General features: G+C 44.4%; 1 protein-coding gene across 1 annotated transcript in view; it reads right to left on the bottom strand.

Annotated features, from left to right (window-relative positions):
* The window catches only part of adamtsl4 (ADAMTS-like 4), a 33437-nt gene extending 25394 nt beyond the window's left edge, over positions 1–8043 (bottom strand). Inside the window, exons 1-4 of the mRNA XM_005936129.3 lie at positions 7737–8043; positions 6176–6239; positions 2477–3063; positions 969–1659 (exon numbers count right to left, since the gene is read on the bottom strand). Coding sequence (XP_005936191.1) covers positions 969–1659; positions 2477–3063; positions 6176–6239; positions 7737–7759 — 1365 coding nt within the window. The 5' untranslated portion in view covers positions 7760–8043. The remainder of the gene's footprint in view (positions 1–968; positions 1660–2476; positions 3064–6175; positions 6240–7736) is intronic.
* Between the last annotated feature and the right edge of the window lie 10847 nt (positions 8044–18890).

Below are 18890 nucleotides of genomic sequence, written 5' to 3'. Positions count from 1 at the left end.
AATTTGATCCTCAGGTATCACACAGTGTCTATAAATCAGGTATTTTTATAAATGCCTGACTACAGTTAACGCTTTTTGGCTACTGGAGCTGAAATATGTAAATTTCCATGTGCTGTCGCCCTCTCCAGAGACCAGATTTGACTGATTGATAGTTGAGAAATGGCAGCAATGGCTGAAGGTTGTGTGGAAGTCTGCTGTTAATTTACAGCAGCCATAGCAAGAGGTGGAAAACGTCTAAGCTTGCCAATTGTAATCCTACCAGGCTGAATGCAGCTGATGGCTGAAAATACTATCATATGTGCAGAGCCTTTGTGCTTTGAGTTATTTTCCCTTTTTAAACAAGTAAGGTCAGCTTGAAATGGCACCATAGATACACCTAATACCTGCTGTACTGCTCGGAAACTTTATCCGCAATATTCACTCTAAATCTCACAATTAATTGAGTGAAATCAAGTGCGGCGTTCTCGCCTGAGTGAAGCCTGATTTGCTGCAAGGTCGACCCCAGATTCTCACCTGTGCGTTGACAGTGAGTTGGCCCATCTGGCACGAGCAGCCCGACGGTGTCTCTGGCTCCTCTTCTTGGCAGCTCTCTGCTCAGATAAAGCTCTCACTGTGCTGCACTGATAGGTATGGAGCAGGTCGCAACCCCAATCATAAGACGGCAATCAATGCAGGGCCCGAGCCAGATGTGCATTTGCCCAGAGTAACACCCACAGTGTTTATACTCACATGTATGTGTGCTGTAAAGACATGCACATGCGCTTAATTTTCTTGTGTAGTTTCACTGGAGTAAATGTGTGTTCTGGTTGTATCCCAGAATACACAAATGGCATGGCGTAGCGGAAGCAGTAGGAGGCATGTAGACTGTAGACTGAATGATTGGGTGTGAAGCCGGTATATTAAGTGGAAAATTAATTGTGTGTTGAAGACTCACAGGTGAAGATTTGGACACAATCTTTAGATCTTACCTGCGAGAAACACCTGCGGTACTCCTTCTCCGGCCCTGCGCATGTGTATGTGCGAGGAGCCCCACCTTCTCTGCCTGACTCCATCCCCAGGTGTGAGACGTGCGGGTGCTGTAAGGGGTAGATGCTTCCGGCAGGTGGAGCTTGGGGACTGAAGGCCGGGTGGAGCTCCCTGTCTCTGTGCACAGGGCTGCTGCGGTGGAGAGGTGGGGAAAAAGGTGAACCGGCTGCAGGGGAGTAGGGCCGCGACAGAGGAGGGACAGGTGGAGGTGGGGCAGTGACGGAGCTCCAGTCAAACCGTTGGCGGTTACTGAAGACAGACGGTAGCGAGGAACGTGATAAGGGACGAGAGGGTGGGACTTGCCCTCTGGCCCTCCCGTGCTGTGTATGGGTGTGAGAGGGTCGCAGCAGAGGGCGGATGGTGGGAACTGTGGGCACCTTCTCTGCGGCAGGTGTCTCAGAAATCTCCCACTCTGCATTCTCCTCCTCCTGCCTGTCCCTTTCACCCCTCTCAGCCTCCTCTTCCTCTCCCCTGTTACTCTCTGTGATGTCCTCAGGAGCAGCCTGTTCGGGCGCTACTGTGGCATCTTCAGTGCCGTTCACAGTGTGGCGAGCTTGGCGGTTTTGACGATGCAAAGGCAGAGAGAAGGGAACTCTGCCGTATCCAAACTGACCTGGACGGATGCTGGAAGACCTGAGGGTCAAAAAGAAAAGGCAGATGAAGAAGAGGAAGGAGAAGAGACAGAGAGGCAGAGGCAGTCACACAGACAGAGAGGCAGAGTAAATTTATTATAAACGACACACAACCAGCAGCCTGTGGTGAGCGGGAAGGGTGATGCCTTGCCTGTCTGGATGACAAAAAACAGACGTAATGATGTAATAATACAGTAGATACCAGAAACAGAGCTGGGCAAGTTCCCAAAGCTTGAAACATAATAACAAACCCTGTAATGCTTAAACAATGTCAGCGGTTTAACTAATGGCACCTGAATGAAGCCTCAACATGTCAGTCGAACATTACTCTGAAAACAAACCGGCAGTTTCTTTCATCTTTGTAACATCACACCTTCCCTCACGCCCAGTGATCAATCTTTTCTTGTGTTTTTGTCCACGGCGATGCTGTTGTTCCCCATCCAAACAACCGAGTCCGTCTATTTATCCTAAACAAACCGCCGTTGCTACTGCCAGCGATGCAAAACTCACTTCCTTTGACATTTTCCTGGAAAAAGCGAACTCAAGAGTGCTGAGTAAGGCAAAATGTAAATGTTCTGTTTTTTGGGTTTTTTTGATACGTGCCATAACTGTGATGGAAAGAAGCTTACATAGATTAGCATCCTTAAATTTGGACCTTGTTTTTCTTGACTTGGTGGGTTATAGGTCATCATCCTTAAGGTGTTTTGTTACGCTGTTACGTCACAACTGGGTGGGTTACAGGTGCAGTGGTGCACCCAAACTGTTGCTCTTTAAGTAAAATTAGCTGTGTTTTTTGGTCTTCTTTTTAAATCACTAACCTTCTTGTAGGTAAACCCTCCCGGCTGGTGGAGACCGACCTTCTGCTCCCCCCTCCTCCTGCTCTCAGTGCTCCAGGATTGGTTGGTCGCCTGATGACCCGTGCTGGCTGGTTGTAGCCGTGTGCTGGCGCCCGGTAGGGAGATCTGAAAACAGGAGGCACGGGGTCTTGATTGTTTGAGGAGAATTCTGGCTGGTACAAAGGAGGTGATCGATTGGTTTGCGCTGGTATGGGAGGCCCTCCTCCTCCTTCAGCGGGTGTGTCCCGATAAAGAGGCAATCCTGGGTTTTGATTGGTGGAGACTGACGTAGAGCGATAAGGCAGGTGGTGCTGCCCAGGGTAGCGAGGAGGATAATAGGGACGCACAGGTGAGACGGCAGGATCTCCGACGCCCCCGGGAAGATAACCTGCCCAGTTTGGTGGAGAGTGGGATAGTGGAGGGGCCTGCGGAGGAGGTGGAGGTAAACACTTCCTGCTCCTCTGTGAGATGCCCACGCCACAGGTTTGAGAGCATTCTGACCACTCCCCCCATGTTGACCACACGCCCGCTGCAGGCTCAAACACCTGTCTGGACCTTCGACCTGCCACCTGAGACACAAACACACACAAGCTGTCAATAAAAAGCGGTGCCAAGATCAGACAGACATCTTAAAATCTCATTCAACGGAAGAAAATCCAAACAGGAGTATCAAAGATAAACGATGATGATAATACTAATACTACTACTACTAATATTAATAATAATTGCATTATATCAAAGAGGGCAAGTGTGACATATATGAAGCAACAATTTATGATTTAAACAAACATAATAAAACTGTTTCTGATGAAGTGATCACCTTTGCTGACATACTCAAGCTACTCTTCCAAAGAGCAATAATTTTAAAGATGTCTTGAACAAAAGTTCTCTGGTCTTAATATCTTAATAGAATTATGAATGCAACAAAGTACCATCCGATTTTAATCCACCATACAATACCATCAGGTAAGGATCTGATTGGCAACAGCTTCATTTTTCAGCATCACAACGATCCCACACTGCAAATACACTAAAAACCCTCCCCACAACCCGGACCTCCACTTTACTAAAAAGTGTTGGATCATCTTGACAGAGAACAGAACAAAACGCAGCCAACATCCAAAGAAGAGCTCTTCAAGAGTCCTTGAAGAAGTCTGGAGAACTATTCCTGAAGACTACTTACAGACGCTGTGAGAAAGCTGCCTCAGAGAGTTCATTCTGTGTTTAAGAATAAAGGTACCAAATCTTGACTTACAAGCTCATGAGAATTGCACAAACTCTAATATACTGTATTTCTACGTTCTATGTTTCAATAAACTGCTGCAGCTATTTAGTTTTTTAAAGATTTGAATGTCAAAAACGTCTATAAAGGTAAAAGAAAATTTGCTAAGTATCTAAAGTGCTCCAATAAACCACTGCAGCAGCTGCACCTCTGACTTGCAAACCCTGACAATAATTTAAAGAAGTTCTTAACTCAGTAATAACTGCCATTGCAAAATCCAAACTGTCTCGAAATCCTTTTTCTTCACAGAAACAGAGTTCACTGATGAGCTATAGTCTCATGAATTTCCTTCCTCTGGGGCCAAAATATAAATCCTACACATACTATCCTTCGCCGAGGCTTAGGAGAGACTCGGGCACCTGCCAGCAGCTTGTGAGCAGGAGGAGCCGGCGTCGTATGGACGCACTGCAGAAATGACAAAAATCAGGGCTGATTGCTCTGTGCAGTCTTGTTTGTACATATGAATGTGTGTGAATGCATGTATGTCGGTGCCAGTTCAGGCTTTGCTCTCTTCCTCTGTGGTCATAAAGAAATGTTTCTCCTCTCGTTTCATAACTGAAGCGCTGGCCTGGTTGGCAGACCTGCAAACATGCGAGCTGAACAAAAGTTTCCATTGAGAACGAATCAAAACGTGAATCTGTGCTCTGCTTCTCTCCTCTCTCTTTCCAAGTGTGTAAATGCATGTCTAAATTGGCAGAAATGTGCAAGTAAACATCTTGTACAAACTGTTTGTGGACAGAGGAGAGAGGGGACAAATGTAAGCCTGAGCGCATGTGCGGGCATGCTCTGATCCTCCAGTTCGCCACCAGATTATAAAAAAAAAGAAAGTTCCTGTCTTGGTCTGGGGTAACATGGCAGGAGGGTGGGAGAAAAAGAAAGAGAAAGAAGTGAGGAGGATGAGGAGGGGGTCGAGACGCGCATGTGTGTGTGTGGAAGTGGGGAGGCGTGCGCTGTGGTAATGAGTGACATCAAACACAGCTGCCACATAACTGGGACCATTAACGAGCTCCGTGCAGTGACCCCCACAGCAGCCACCATCGACCTCTGGAGCTACTGGTTAAACTCCAGCGACACTGCTCCTCTACCAGGCCTGGACCAGTCAGGGGTGCAGATATGTCTTCCCTCCGCGCAGTCATTTTCCAAGATCACACTGGTGGGACTTTGCCCTTTAAAGCCGTTTTTTAAAAACAATATTCACACGGCCAGATTACAGTTAAAGAGTGGCTTTAATCATTAGTGGCACTGTGGGTTTCCAGTGGAAGAGAACTTTTTCCTCCTTCTTTCATCTTACGCTTTCATCTTATTGCCAGAGAGACACATTTTGGCTTGTGGCCTTCAAGATAAAAATGCAGCTCTTTACAAAGAACATTCACGTGAATAAAGTGCTAAAAATGATGCTAAAAAAGGGAGAAAGAAATGTGCACATGTACAATACAGTACAAATGAGAGGAGTCTGACACAAAGGTCAACGAAGCGACGCACAAATTGGACGACTGATTGAATATAACACTGATCATTATAAGTCAGTAAGCTTTGGTTCTTATGGTTGTTGTATGTTTCAAGAGATGTTCTTTCCAAAGATGTGCTGCTTCATAGGTAGAGAAGCATCTTTGTCCTCCTGTGTGGTGAAACGCAGGTGTGACGTTCACCTGAAAGAAGCTAATGCCACAGAGAACTCATCCAATAACTAAAGCTGAACCTGGCTCTACTTTTACAGCTATGCAACAGGTCCATCATCATCATGCTTGGCATTAAAAGCAGTTTTATTAATAATGTAGGTTTTTTTTATAAAACCTATTTAGCTTGCAAATGTAGCAATAAAACAGTAATGAGCAACTAGTTTCCAATGTGGTGCTGTGTGTTGCTGAATCTGTTTACTCTGTAATGAATTTTTGGGCCAAGCAGCACATGTCCGCTTTGGTCTTAGCCTGATCATCTGTTAAATTCATCTTCAAAGTGCTAAAAATAGGGTTGCTGTTCTTGTTTAATTAAAAGATGCTGAGATCTGTAGTGAATTGCAAACTTTAGGCTCCAGCATTTCTCCCCTGACTGCCTTTTCTCGCCTAGTTGCAGTACGAGGATGCTAAAGTAAATCATAGAGGGAATGTTAATCCCCCCAAAACTCTTAATTTGTTCAGTTTTGACTGGTAAAGTCTCACAATAGCTGCATAAAGCATGATGACTACATATTTTGCTATTTGTCTTTCACTGGACGTCCTCACGGGCAGTAAGGACAGGATGGACGCCTTCATGTCCTGTAACTCTTTTAGTGTACATGAGTATGTGAGTGACGTTTAAGAGAAGGTGAACCTGTCCTTTCAACTGCTGTCAGCTTTCACCCCTCTGAAGTGAAACTGTTGTGTTGAGCTAACTTAACGATCTAATGGCTCATGGCTCACCTTCCTCTTGGCAGTCCTGGTCACGGAGGTCGTGACCACCACAAAGCTCCACAGCACATAGAGCCTGGAGGGACAAAGAACAGAGGGTAAAAAAGTGGGAGATATACAGGATTTAAAATATCAGCAGGTTGAATGAGGTCTTTTGTAAAGCACGCAGTTAATCCATGACCTGCTATATAATGTTCAGACTTAAAGACTTTCATTAGTCCCTGTTGAGGGATTGTCAGCTTTCTTAAACTTTTCCTTCAGTGTACATTTGTTTTAAAAGGTGTTACAAGTGTTACCCAAACACCTTATTAAATGTTCCAGTGACCTAAGTGTACGTTACCAACCAATTATGCCCCTTTCTCCCCCACTCTGGGTGGCCTGTGGGCTCAAATGGGTGTGAACAAAAGTTTCTTTTTCCCCCTTCAAGGATCACAGGCAAGCATCTCAATCAATCTGGGAAAGCCTGGGAGGTGCTAACAAACTAATGGGTTTTAACAGCAAGCACGTTTTCCCTCCGCATGCCTCTCCCTGCGTGTGTACACACCCTGAGGATGTGGTTTTTAGAGACACACACACAGCTGCCACGCTCTCGGGCTCAATAAGTTGCAACATCCGAAATCATCTTGTAATTTCAGCTACTTTTAATTCGAAGGTGTGATGTTCAAAGACGTGCTGTATGGCTGGGGTGGCTTTGGAGTTGTTGAATTGGGCATGAAGCAACAACTGGGGATTATGTTGAGTCGCTGACTGGGCTGGGCAAAAGCTGTTCACCTGAAAAAGTAGTTTAAATCCTCACATGAGTCGTAGAAGTCTCACTATTCATTGAGAAAGGAAAAAGGAAAAAAAAGACAGATAATACACTTGTTTCAAAGTCTGTCTATAATTATCATAGAAACCGAGACAAGTGTATTGAAACAAGAGGGATAAATTCTTTCCATCTGACAAGGAAAATAGCCAGAACACGATCCTAAACAACTTGCTAAGATGGACCTTTCAGCGCTCACCACCAGAACCAAACCATCCCCACAATCACCAGTCCGCAAGCCACATGTAGTCAGAGTAATTGGTCCCTTCTACCCAGTGTGGTGCACCGCCGCGGTCTCTGGAAGTTTCCCCACACCAGACTACACAATTACCCCCGAAAAACACAAAGATCCCGCACAACAGAGCCGCTCAGGCCGAAGTAAAGACCCCCTACGCGGGTCTACGTTTCCCTCGCCGCTACAGTGGCACATTGTAGAATAACCTCAGAGCAGCGGGGACAGGGGAACAGAGGGAGAAAGAGAATTATATCAGTGGAGAAAACTCCAAAAAATCTGCCCCGAGGAGACAGAGGGAACTCCGAGCTAAAAAAAAAACAGTCGCCTTTGGGTGAATTCCTTTCAGATTACCTGGACAGCGCCCAGTGCGCAACAAGAGGGCATCGTGCGTAAAACCGCAAACTTTACCACAAAACAAAAACAACTTTCTGAAACAACTCTGCGCACAAAGTTGGACTCAGTCTCCCATGTGGTGTTTTCTACGGACAGACCGAGAGAAGCAGCAGGGTGCAGCAGACGTGAAGAAGTTTTACCTGAACAGCAAACCGAGCTGCATGCTCCAAGAGTCTCCCGCACGGTCCCGACTCCGCTCACAGATAATAATTATCAGTCCAGTTTAGTGGTCTAATCCGATCTGCGGAGCCCTGAAAGAAACGTGATAAAGTCCTGCGAGGACTTCAGCTCTCTTCTCTCTCTCTCTTCTCTCTCTTCTCTCTCTCTCTGTCCCCTTCCTCCTGTCACAGTCACTCCCCGTGATTTCTGGAGAGTGGGAAGAGTTTCGCTTTTTTCTCTTTCAGTGCCGTTCACTCGACAACTTCTTTGGGTTCTTAATATAAACTAGTGTGACGCCTGACAGCGCCAGGGGGGGCACGGGAGAAAGAGAGACAGAGAAGGGGGGGGGGGGGGACAGGACAAAAAATGGACAGATTACACAACTTTCTCACACACTCTTCCTCTCTTTCACACATGAAAAACAACCCCCCCACCCAGCCTAAAACGCGCTCATAACACACACTCACTATGGGCCCTGACTGAGCTATAATAACTCTCAGAGCCGCTTTCTTAGTTGCTCAATCTAACATAAGAATGCCCCATTGTGCTTGGTCACACTGATCAGTAGTAATGATCTAAACACTGTCAGGAACAACCCTGAGCTGGCAGCATCTGCAGCAGCAGCACTTTAAAGGGGGAAGTACAAAGAATTATGAGCTTACTGTTGTGCCAACACAAACACTAATTGTTGTCTGACAAAGTTACAGACACAAATTCCAAGTGGGAGATATATGAGTGTTTTTATTTTGCATGGATGAAATATGGCTGTTGACTTACTGGAGCAAAAAAAAAAAAAAGACTTTTTCTCATAACTGTTTAATCACATTTAAAGACTGTAACCAGACATGCTTCACCAATTTGGAGCTCAGATAAGTAGACCCAAGAAACACGGCTCCCCTGAGCACAGATCTCACTCTGTGTGTGTGTGCATGTGTGTGTGTGTTTGAGAGAGAGAGAGAGCAAGAGCTTTGGTTGGAAGCAGATGTGAAAACTGTATGTTTGGTTGCAGTCCACCAACCTTTCCAGTCGGTACCAGGAGGCGTCTCTAAAGGAGGGGTTACTGCTTATCTCCCCACCCCCCACCCCACCGGATTATTCAATGAGCTCAGGCCAGAGGTCCATGCACAATTAGGGGCACAGCCAAGAGTTATAAATGAAAAAACAAATACATTAACAAGTTGGTCTTTATGCCACTAAAATGACCAATAAAACAACAAAAAAACATGAATATGTGTTATATTATTTATCTTCAAATTACACAATTGCGAGAATTCACTGATCCATAGCACATTGTTGTTGTTGTTTTTCTTTTCCACAAAAATGAAAACAGTTCAAACATTAAAGCTGTTGAGAAAATGCTCAGCAAGCTTAGCCAGAGGGTAGCTGCTGCAGGGGCTCTCGGTGAAGTGGATTCCCAGACATCTGACTCCAAGTCGTGGCTGGAAGTAAATGAAGAAGCAAAGGAACAAGGTGAATACAGGTGTGTCTCTCTATGTGTGTTAGGATACTTAACAGAGCATTATAATTATAAATAACAATGTTAAAAATATTTTTCTGGTCATTTTCCATTTATTATAAGAGAACTCGCCTTTAGTGAAGATGCATTATGACAGTTACATTTCAATTTCTTTGGACTCTATAATCAAAGATTTAGGGTCACCTGATCCAGCCCTAACTACATTATCTAAAATAGGAAAGCATAATCTTAAAAGTAGAGAGGGTGTCTGTCTCGCAGGCCTGAAAGCTGAAGGCTCTGCCTCCCATTCTACTCATATATATATACCAGGAACCACAAGTAAACCAGCAGTCTGCGAGCAAACTGCTCTATTGGGGAGATACGGTAGTTTTAGGTCTTTAAAATAAGCTGAGGCCTACATTTGTTCCCAGGGTAAGTAAGATGACACCTGAACTATGATCGCTTCCTAACTCCTTCAATCAATAACTATTGGCAAATACTTGAAATAATGATCTTGATCACTTTTTTCAATATTACTACATTAAGCTTAGCAGTAAATAAGGTAATTAAAATGACGCCATTATATATTGCACATAGCAAGTACTTTTACTTTAGGTACTTTAATATATTTTGAAAGTAATACTTCTGTACTTTAACAGAGGATATGAATGCAGGATTTTTGCTGTAACAGAGTATTTTGACAGTCAGCTGTGTGGTGGAGGTGGACTGGTTGGGTGGTCCACCAGCTGTTAGGTTGGTGGTTTGTTTCTCCTGCAATTCCTGCAAGTCTAACTATCCTTGGGTGAGATCCTGAACATCAGATTGCTCCAGATGCATCCATTAGTGTGTGTGTGTGATTGTGTGTTAGCTTAAAAAACACTATATGTGTAGAATAAGTGTGCACTGCTGTGTATGTGAATGACTGGGTAAATGGAGTTTGCTGCGTAAAGTCCAGTCTATTTTTCGTCAAAGATTTCAGTAGTTGTACCACCAATTCAACTTCATTACTGTAACCTCTACTTCACAATAACAAGAGTCTAAGGTACTTAAATTCTAAGTAAAGATGATCAAACAATAGTCAAACAATCATGTCATCCACACTGAGCGAGGACTTGGCAAAAGTGGGGGATAAGAATTCCCTTCAAAGAACACAACCAGGGTCAGGGAGGGGCAGGAATCTGCCTCAACCAGCTGGGGATGAAGGGCACAGAGAGACGTTAGCATTATTCATTAAACATGCTAATAAACAAAAAGTAAAAAGCAACTTTCAGATTCATGTCCAGGGCCCCTTTTAATGTTTTATGGCGCAGTGCACTGCAAAAGAGCCTGAAAATCATACCCGATGTTTACTTCTCCAACTTGCAAAGGTGTATTTACTTCTGATTGGACTTTCTGATTTCCCACAAGGAAAAATGTGTTTAAATGTGTCACCATATTTACAAAACAAAACAAAACATCCTGGTTGGTTTGGTTTTCTAAAACAGAACACGCCAAGCAGCCAAGCAGCTCACAGGGTGACAGTGGGAGTAAAGAGTGTCATTTAGATCACATGCAGAGGGTGTATATATACAAACACAGCTATTACTTCTTTAGTTGCATGGAAAAGAACTGGTAGTCATCTGCTGTCTATTAACATTGACAAATTTAATAACAGTAGGGAGAGACATTGTTTTTCCTCATGTGCTGCACAAAAAGAAATAAGAAAGAATGAGTGTCACAAACAAGAAAATGGGCTTTCATTCTGTTTATTCTTTCATCGCTTATTCTCTTAAATAAGATTTAATGTATGAACAATATCTAAGGCACGAAAACATTAAAATTATGAGCTTGTTTTGTGTTCTTTATTTTTGGGCTGTGCATTCTTTCTTTTTTTTAAAGATATGTGCTCGATCCGTGGATCTGGTTTACGTTATTAGCTGGTGTCATGCCCCTTGAGGGCTGGGCATAGCTGCATGACACATTAATAAAAAACATAATCTCCTCACCACTGAAAATAGTGAGGCGGGGAAAGTTCAGAGCATGTGAAGAGTAAAGATGAGAGGAGGATCAGCTCGGAGAAAAAGCAGAGCATGAGAGGACAGCGGGAGGAAAGAGGAATGATGGAGATTCGTTTTCTAGTGTGTCTCCTCGAGATCAGAGCCCAGAGAGCCAACATCAAGCCCCCTGCTACTTGTAAGACATTATCTCACTCAAGGTCCCTTCTGATCCCGCTCTTGAACCTCCTCGTTAACATTTCCCACCCTGCTACCCTGAGGCAAAGAGCCCACACGGTGTAAACGAGAGCGGGAAAGGAGGGCGTGCATGTGAGTCATAGTTGGACACGCTGCTTTTCTTGGCAACAATGTGGACACGGCAATGGTGATGGAGATTAGCGACTTCAAAGCCCGCTAAGAGCAGATGACCGAAGACTAAACAACATTACAGACAGGGCTTAAGATCTGATCTGTCAAAATAAAAAACAAGTTCATGTAAAATCAAGAAATGCGCGGGTGCAGTGGGTGAATACAGGGACACACACACTCTATACGTACATCGTGTGTGTGTGTTTTTTGTGTGTTATTAGTGTAAAGGATATCTCTGTACTTCTAAGCACCATGTCTATCAGTAACTACAATTAGCCAGAGGTCATTGCCATGGCTACCACTGGCCCGTGACTACTTATAGCCCTCTTTGCCCCCCCCTTCCGTTGCCCCCTATCTATGTCTTTCTTCTCCTTCCTTCCCTATCTATCTTTCTCTGGATCCTTGAGAAGCAATAACTTACATGCCGGCCTGTCGACACGCACCACCAACCGCAGGACCCTGATTAGCAAAATGTCTCTCTCAACTAGTCACCACAGCACAGAGATAATGTGTGTTTGTGTGTGTGCATGTGTCCGGGGAGGTCTATATGTAGCAGCAGATCTGTTATTTGTCTCGGCTGGCTGATCTGAGTAATAGCACTGCAGATCAGAGTAGCGGGGCCCTGTGGGAGTGATAAATCACTTGAAAAACTTCTAGTATGTACACACACCCTGAGTCCAAAAAACACACACGCCTCAGCCTCGGGTACAGGAACAGTAGGCCCGCTACCATTTCGCTGTTACGGTTAATGAGGGCTCCGGGCTTCTTCAGGTCAGCAGACGGGTTGGGCCTCGGGGCTGGACCGCTGTGTGCTAAAGGTGGCAGCAGGGCGGAGAGATGATAGAGACGGAAGCGGGGGAAGGATCAGTCCTGCAACACTCTTCCAGTAATGATAACAAAGAGCTCATTTCACATTCAGCCACTGACCTACAGAAGAGTCAGCGCTGAAACACGCTTCAACAAAGATGTATGTAGGCACCTCTGCGTGGGGAGGAGGGAGAAGTTTCATCTGTTGGTTCATCCAAGCTGAAATAAATCAGCAGTTATTGGATGTACTGGCATGAAATTATAAAACTTTCATGGTGCACAGAGGATGAATCCTGCACTGAGGATTCATCCTCTGTGCACCATCATAAATATTCTGTTGGTTTCCCTCTGCATGCCCCACCTCCAGACGCTCTGTGCCTCCTCAAAGGTGACCTCCTCACAGTTTTCACACATGACCTTTGGATAATATCCAAAGTTATGCATGCAGCATGCAGCAGTGTTTTCACTACCAGGTTGACCAGATGACCCTCTTTATGTGGGACTGCACTTCATTGACGAACTGTCACAAGCTTTTCTGCTTTTTCTTCAATATGATGGAAACTACCACAAAAAATGAAGCAGCGCTATATTCTGAGAAATATTGTTTTTATCTTTTTTTCACGGGAGGTATTTTTGAATTCCACACCAGGACATTTCTGTTAAAGTATGTCTGTGTCATTATGTGTCAAAGTGCTAAAATTGTCAGATATGGCTCAAAAAAGATATGCCAATCTGCAGCACACAGAAACCCAAAAAACTGCTACCAGACAGAGGAGCAGCTGAAATAACAGTGAAATACAATTCAGACATTCAGGCTACCTCTCAGTAGTTGTCCCACACAAACACATGTAGTTTGTTGGGATCTGGTCACTCTTCTGACTGCTCCATTTAAGAATGTTGCCTAAGCAGAGCTGGCAGCAGGCAGGTAAACCCACTCACTCACTGTGAACTCACAGGACACGTACCACATGTGCACAGCTGGACATCACATGGACTTATAGAGAGTTGAGAGGAAAATGAAAATGTAATAATCATTGGGACTGTGTCAGATTTGAGTAAAACAATTCTCAGATAATAATGGATTGGATTTTATATAGCGCTTTTCAAGGCACCCAAAGCGCTTTACAATGCCACTATTCATTCACTCTCACATTCATACACTGGTAGAGGCAAGCTACAGTTGCAGCCACAGCTGCCCTGGGGCAGACTGACAGAAGCGAGGCTGCCATATCGCGCCATCGGCCCCTCTGGCCAAGACCAGTAGGCAAGTAGGGTAAAGTGTCTTGCCCAGGGACACAACGACCAGGACAGAGAGCCCTGGGATCGAACCGGCGACCTTCCGGTTACAGATGCGATTCCCAACCCCCTGAGCATGAACATATGCGTTGGTATGGAAGGTTGCTTCTATCACTGAAATAAAAAAATCCACTTCCTGATTGGTGAAGCAAAGTCAAAATTTTGAGTTATTTCAAAATTCTGAGGAATTTTCTCTAAAGCTTGAGTTGAAATTTTGACACAACAACTCAGAATTTTGAGTTATGGACAGAAAAAGTTACATTTTTCTGTTTTGTTTTTTTTCAGCGGAGGAAACAAGCTTCCACACATTGGCACAAATTTTGGTGGATGCATCAGGGTTGCCGAAAGATAATGTCTGCCGCTCCAATATTTTTACACAAGTTTTGCCAGAACAGATTTCTCTAGGCGTCACATAAATGAAGATTATGATGAAGATCATCATGCTTGTGTAATGTGTAATGTAGTATTTGGACTTTGTGATCTTAGCCCAATATATCCTCCTGAGAAGCAGCCTATTCATTTATGTCCTCTGTAACGGACATTTGTTTTTGATCTGTCTTTTGACTTATTTGAGCTACTAAGTCCAAATACTAAATAGAAGACATCCTGGGCTTTCTACTGATATCTCATGTGTTTGGGTGGCCTCTTTTAGCACCAAGGATGGAGGAAATCACAAAAAAGATTCTTTTTTCCTCGGTTCTCAGGAAAAACAACAATGTTTTGAACAGACAGTTAAACAGAACGTTGAGGTTTTGGGTAACCTGTAAGCTCTTTCTCTGCTCTGGTTTGCAAACATGTCTACACGTAACTTTGCAGAAGTATTGCCTCAGCCTTAGTCTTCTATAGTTCACACTGGAGTGAGTGTGCACATCAATAGTTTAACATGACCTGCACATATAAAAAAACTGGGGTTGCATCAGCAGCAAACATAAAAGCAAACAAAGAGCGAAAGCTATGAAAGTTTAATTTGAAAAAGGCTTTTCTTTTCTTGATCTCTCCGCTGCAGTCGGCTGGAGCACATATGAGCATCACATGAAAGCGTGTTGGCACGTACCGTCGCGAATACCTTCACATGATGCCCGTGCATGTTTGCACACTCTCAGATGAGGCAGCACGTTCTAGGCTCAAGGCAAAAGCATGCAGTTGAACATTTGAACATACAGCACAGGCAGGTGTTGAAACCCAAAGTAGCTTTAAAGTGAGACAGAGAGAGCTTCACGGGCAGCTGAGAAGGGGAGGAGGCCTGACCTAACAGTACCGACAGCCTGAGAAGCCTGGAGAGAGAAGAGAGAGGGAGAGGGAGAGAGAAAATGACAGACAGGGACACAAAGGGGGCGAAAAGAAAAGCAGCAGCAGAAAAGACATGAAAGGGAATGTGAGAGAAAGAGGTAATGGCAGATTAGACGGGAACTGAGCAAGTGTAAAGGAGACTGAAAGAAAAAGAAAGCAGGAAGGGGGAGTGATTTGTCTGGCTCAGATGGAGTCAATATTTGCTCCATTCCACCAATCCTGTGCCAGAGTCTGGATCAAAGCGGGACTGGTGCTCTGAAAAGGGCGCAAAGAGCCAGAGGAGAAAAATCGACTGACATCTTTACAGTCTACTTTGGATGACGCTGAGAGAGCCACGAGAGATACTATTTCACTAAAAGTATTTCAGCTTGAAATTGACTTCTGAGAAACTGCAAGCACAGCTCCTCAGTACACCTCAAAGAGGAAGACTTTATTGCCAAGGCAGTGAAGAGGAGGCAGTGAGGTGGGGGTGTACGGTAGAGAGGGAAATAAGGCCGTCTATGGGAGGAGCGCTCTAATGACGATTTCCAGGGGTCGCTGGCGAGACAAGCACACGAGAGGGAGAGGTCAGCTCAGTCGGGGCCTAATTGGCTGACGAAACTGCTGAAATAACCTTGTTCCAATTATTCAAACAAAGAGCAATTGTTGCTCATTCAGAGAAGCCACTGGGCCACCTACAGTATATACGCATAATCACAACAAACAGCACGATTCATGGTATGTGTCAGGAGGCACGTATGGTACAGCTCGGGCATGTTGGGGTCAGAAGACACAGAGAGAATAAGTAGTATAAGGGTAATAAGCTCTTCTATGTGTTTACGGTCGATTGGTTAAAGAATGTATCACAGCCTGTGCGTCAATTAACTGCTGCTGCTGCTGCTGAATTCCTGTATTGTTCTTTTATGGAGATCTGGAGCACTGATGAGAGACCCTGCTCACATCAGATGAGAATAATGTTCGGTCGCTGCTGTACATTTAAAGGACAAAAGTTAACTCACTTTGCTGGTCTGTAAGGACGAGCTGCTGCACTCACGCTTTGAATTCACTCAGCTGGGACACTTCTGGAAACTTAAAACCGACTATTTTGGAATCGCTGCTGTTTGAGAACTTGATAGGCTCTGTTCGCTGCCCGGGTTCTGGTCTTATCAATCATTCCCTGTCCTTACATGATTTGTCACGCCTGATCACATGACTCTTTTCCAAAAGAAAACATGCCTCAGACTTGGCAGTGGTTAATTCAAAAGGTTTCACTGACGTTGTCTGTGCCAGCGATTCCCAGACAAGAGCACTTTACATGAAAAGATTCGCTTAACTGATTTAAAAAAAACAAACTAGGAATTACAGTTTCTTCAGATTCAGAAAACTAGAAAAAGAGAAGTATAACAAGTTGTTTCAGAGGAGATAAAGATGTTCCATCCATCCATCCATCTTCTTCTTCTGCTTATCCAGTCTGGGGTCACGGGGAGCCTGGAGACTATCCCAGCTACATAGGCCGAGAGGTGAGGTACACACTGGACAGGTCACCACTCTGTCAAAGGCTAACACAGAGACAGACAACCATTCATGCTCACAATCACACCTCCACTCAGTTTACTCACCTATAAACCTAACCCCATGAATGTCATTGAGAGGAAGCTGGACTACCTGGGAAATCTCAAGGATGTTGATTGTCAGGAATCCAACATTTTTCACAAACAAAAGTATGAAAATAATGAGCTACACAAAGCTCCTAGCAAAATCCAGAAAACTAGACTAAACTCAAGGAAATAACCTCACAGAGGCACATGAAAAAAAGGAAAAGCGGGGCATGTACAATCTGGGGAGGTTAGCAAACAGCCCTGTGCATACAGTAAACTGACAGGACTTTATACTAACACACAAACACACACAGGACTGACTCAGGAGGAGAAACAGGAGGGATGAAGGCAAAGGTGAAAGCAATTAAACACAAAGGAGTCTGATAAGTGTAGGGGAGAAAATCCCTTTGGAGGAAGGAAAATGCAGGAAGTGAAACTATAACGAGAAGAGAACCAACCTTCAAAGTAAAACAGGAAGTGACAAAGTGACACTGAGATCATAGGTTTACACTTACTTCCAGACTCACAACAAAACCAGCAAATTTAACAGACCAAAACAGCTCAAATACAACACAACAACCTCATATCAGCTATTTAGATCAGCGGTGTCAAAAATAAGGTCCAGGGTCTAGATTACGCTTAACAGTTTTGGAAAATGTGGAGGAGGGCACAGATTTTAAACTTTTAACTGGATTTTCATAGGTTTTATGGTTCTTTTGAGGATTTTTGGATGCATCTTGGACACATCATCAGTGATGTCATCAGGTCTGGGATCATTGGGTGTTTCAACATCAAACACCCTTGGCCAGGCAACTCAGCCAGGGGGACCTTGATCTCTTTTGTGCTGCATGTGTGGTGTTCTTGATGGCTCTAAGGTTTTGGAAATTTCTACATGTCTCTATCAGTGCCACGTAGAGAGGCTGGCCTGCAAAGCGTCTGGATAACACTGGGTCTTCCCTGGTTCAATCAGGAAACTTATCTGGTGGGGATCAAATCATATCCAGGTCCAACATCTATTTCCATGGTATCCATGCTCCTTGTCGCCGTATCCCTAATGACCTGCAATAGTGGCCTTCTTCAACCCCTACACGAACCTCTTCTTGGAGAAGCTGGCATCTTTCTTGCCCTTGGGCCTTGCTATAAAGAGGCCAAGGAAAGTTTCTAAACCCTGCTCACCCTGATGCCACTTTTACCACCGACTCGCTGTGCTCCAGCCAGAATTAGGCCTCACATGCCTTCCACTTCCTCCATGTTCTGACCTCGATGCCTGCTGCAGAGACTTTATTGTAGCTGGAGTTGCTGGAGTCCCTGTACAAAATCACTTACTTGGCCCGGGTGACCATGAATTCTGATTATTGAAAGAGGGAGTTGCCGCTTGTTCTTGCTGCTATAAAGTCCAATACTGCTGAGACTTCAGGGTAGTTACAACCACCAGCGCAGGTAGTGGCTAATCCTTCTGAGTGGAGCCTCATAGACCTGCTGTGGTCAGACAAGTTGAGGCAAGATGCCATGCAGGTAAATTTTAAACTTTAAACTTTCCTGGCAGCCCTGATTTATCCTGCTAAGGGCCAGTTGCCCAGCTCACTGTTGGTCACTTGGAAAGCTGCAGTGTCCTTCAGGGTGCTATCAAACATCCTGCCAAGGTTCTTGACAGGCTTCTCTGTGACTGATGGAATCGGGATGCCTCCCACACTAAAGCAGAACTTGTCAGTCACCTTCCCCTTCCTCATTACTAATGCTCTAGGCTTGGCAGGCTTGAAATCCATCTGTGACCAGTTGATGAGTTCTTCGAGTCCTTGGAGCATCCATCCACCCCCGGTGACCTGGTGAGGTCATCCATAAATGCTCTTATAGGGGGCTTTACAACTTTTTTCTACAGATAAATGCCTCCCTCATGGCTATTCATACTACACATAAGGCTCAATTAAGAGCACATGTGACTGAAACATTCAGGTTCTCCCTTTAAATACTGCTTGAATGCAAACTTTATTAAAATGACCTAAATACTGACTGTTCCGCTGCAAGAAATTACTATTTAAAGTGTATATTTTGTTAAATCTAATTGAATTAACCCATTACAAACAGCCTTGTGTCAGTTAAGGGACCCTGACATTTGTAGGAAGCACACCCTGTGTAAGTGGAGTTCAAAAATACATCAACATAGATTTAGAGTCTACAGTGATGCTCTGCGAGGCAGTGTTTCAAGCTCACTGCTAAAGTCAAACATGCCTATATGCCAAAAATCTGGGTGCAGTTTGCAGGAGTGGATGGAGTTATCCCCCCTTCACCCTACCCTCCAACTGGTTTTGATATCTGTGCCTCTGCTAAATTATTTTTATCCCTGATAAAACTGATCTTACACTGCTG

The sequence above is a fragment of the Haplochromis burtoni genome, unplaced genomic scaffold (genome assembly GCF_018398535.1).
Source record: "Haplochromis burtoni strain Fernald_Lab_line unplaced genomic scaffold, NCSU_Asbu1 Contig_204, whole genome shotgun sequence".
In the NCBI taxonomy this organism is placed as follows: domain Eukaryota; kingdom Metazoa; phylum Chordata; class Actinopteri; order Cichliformes; family Cichlidae; genus Haplochromis; species Haplochromis burtoni.
Note: the sequence above shows the minus strand (reverse complement) of the source record. Positions and strands in the feature narration are given on the sequence as shown.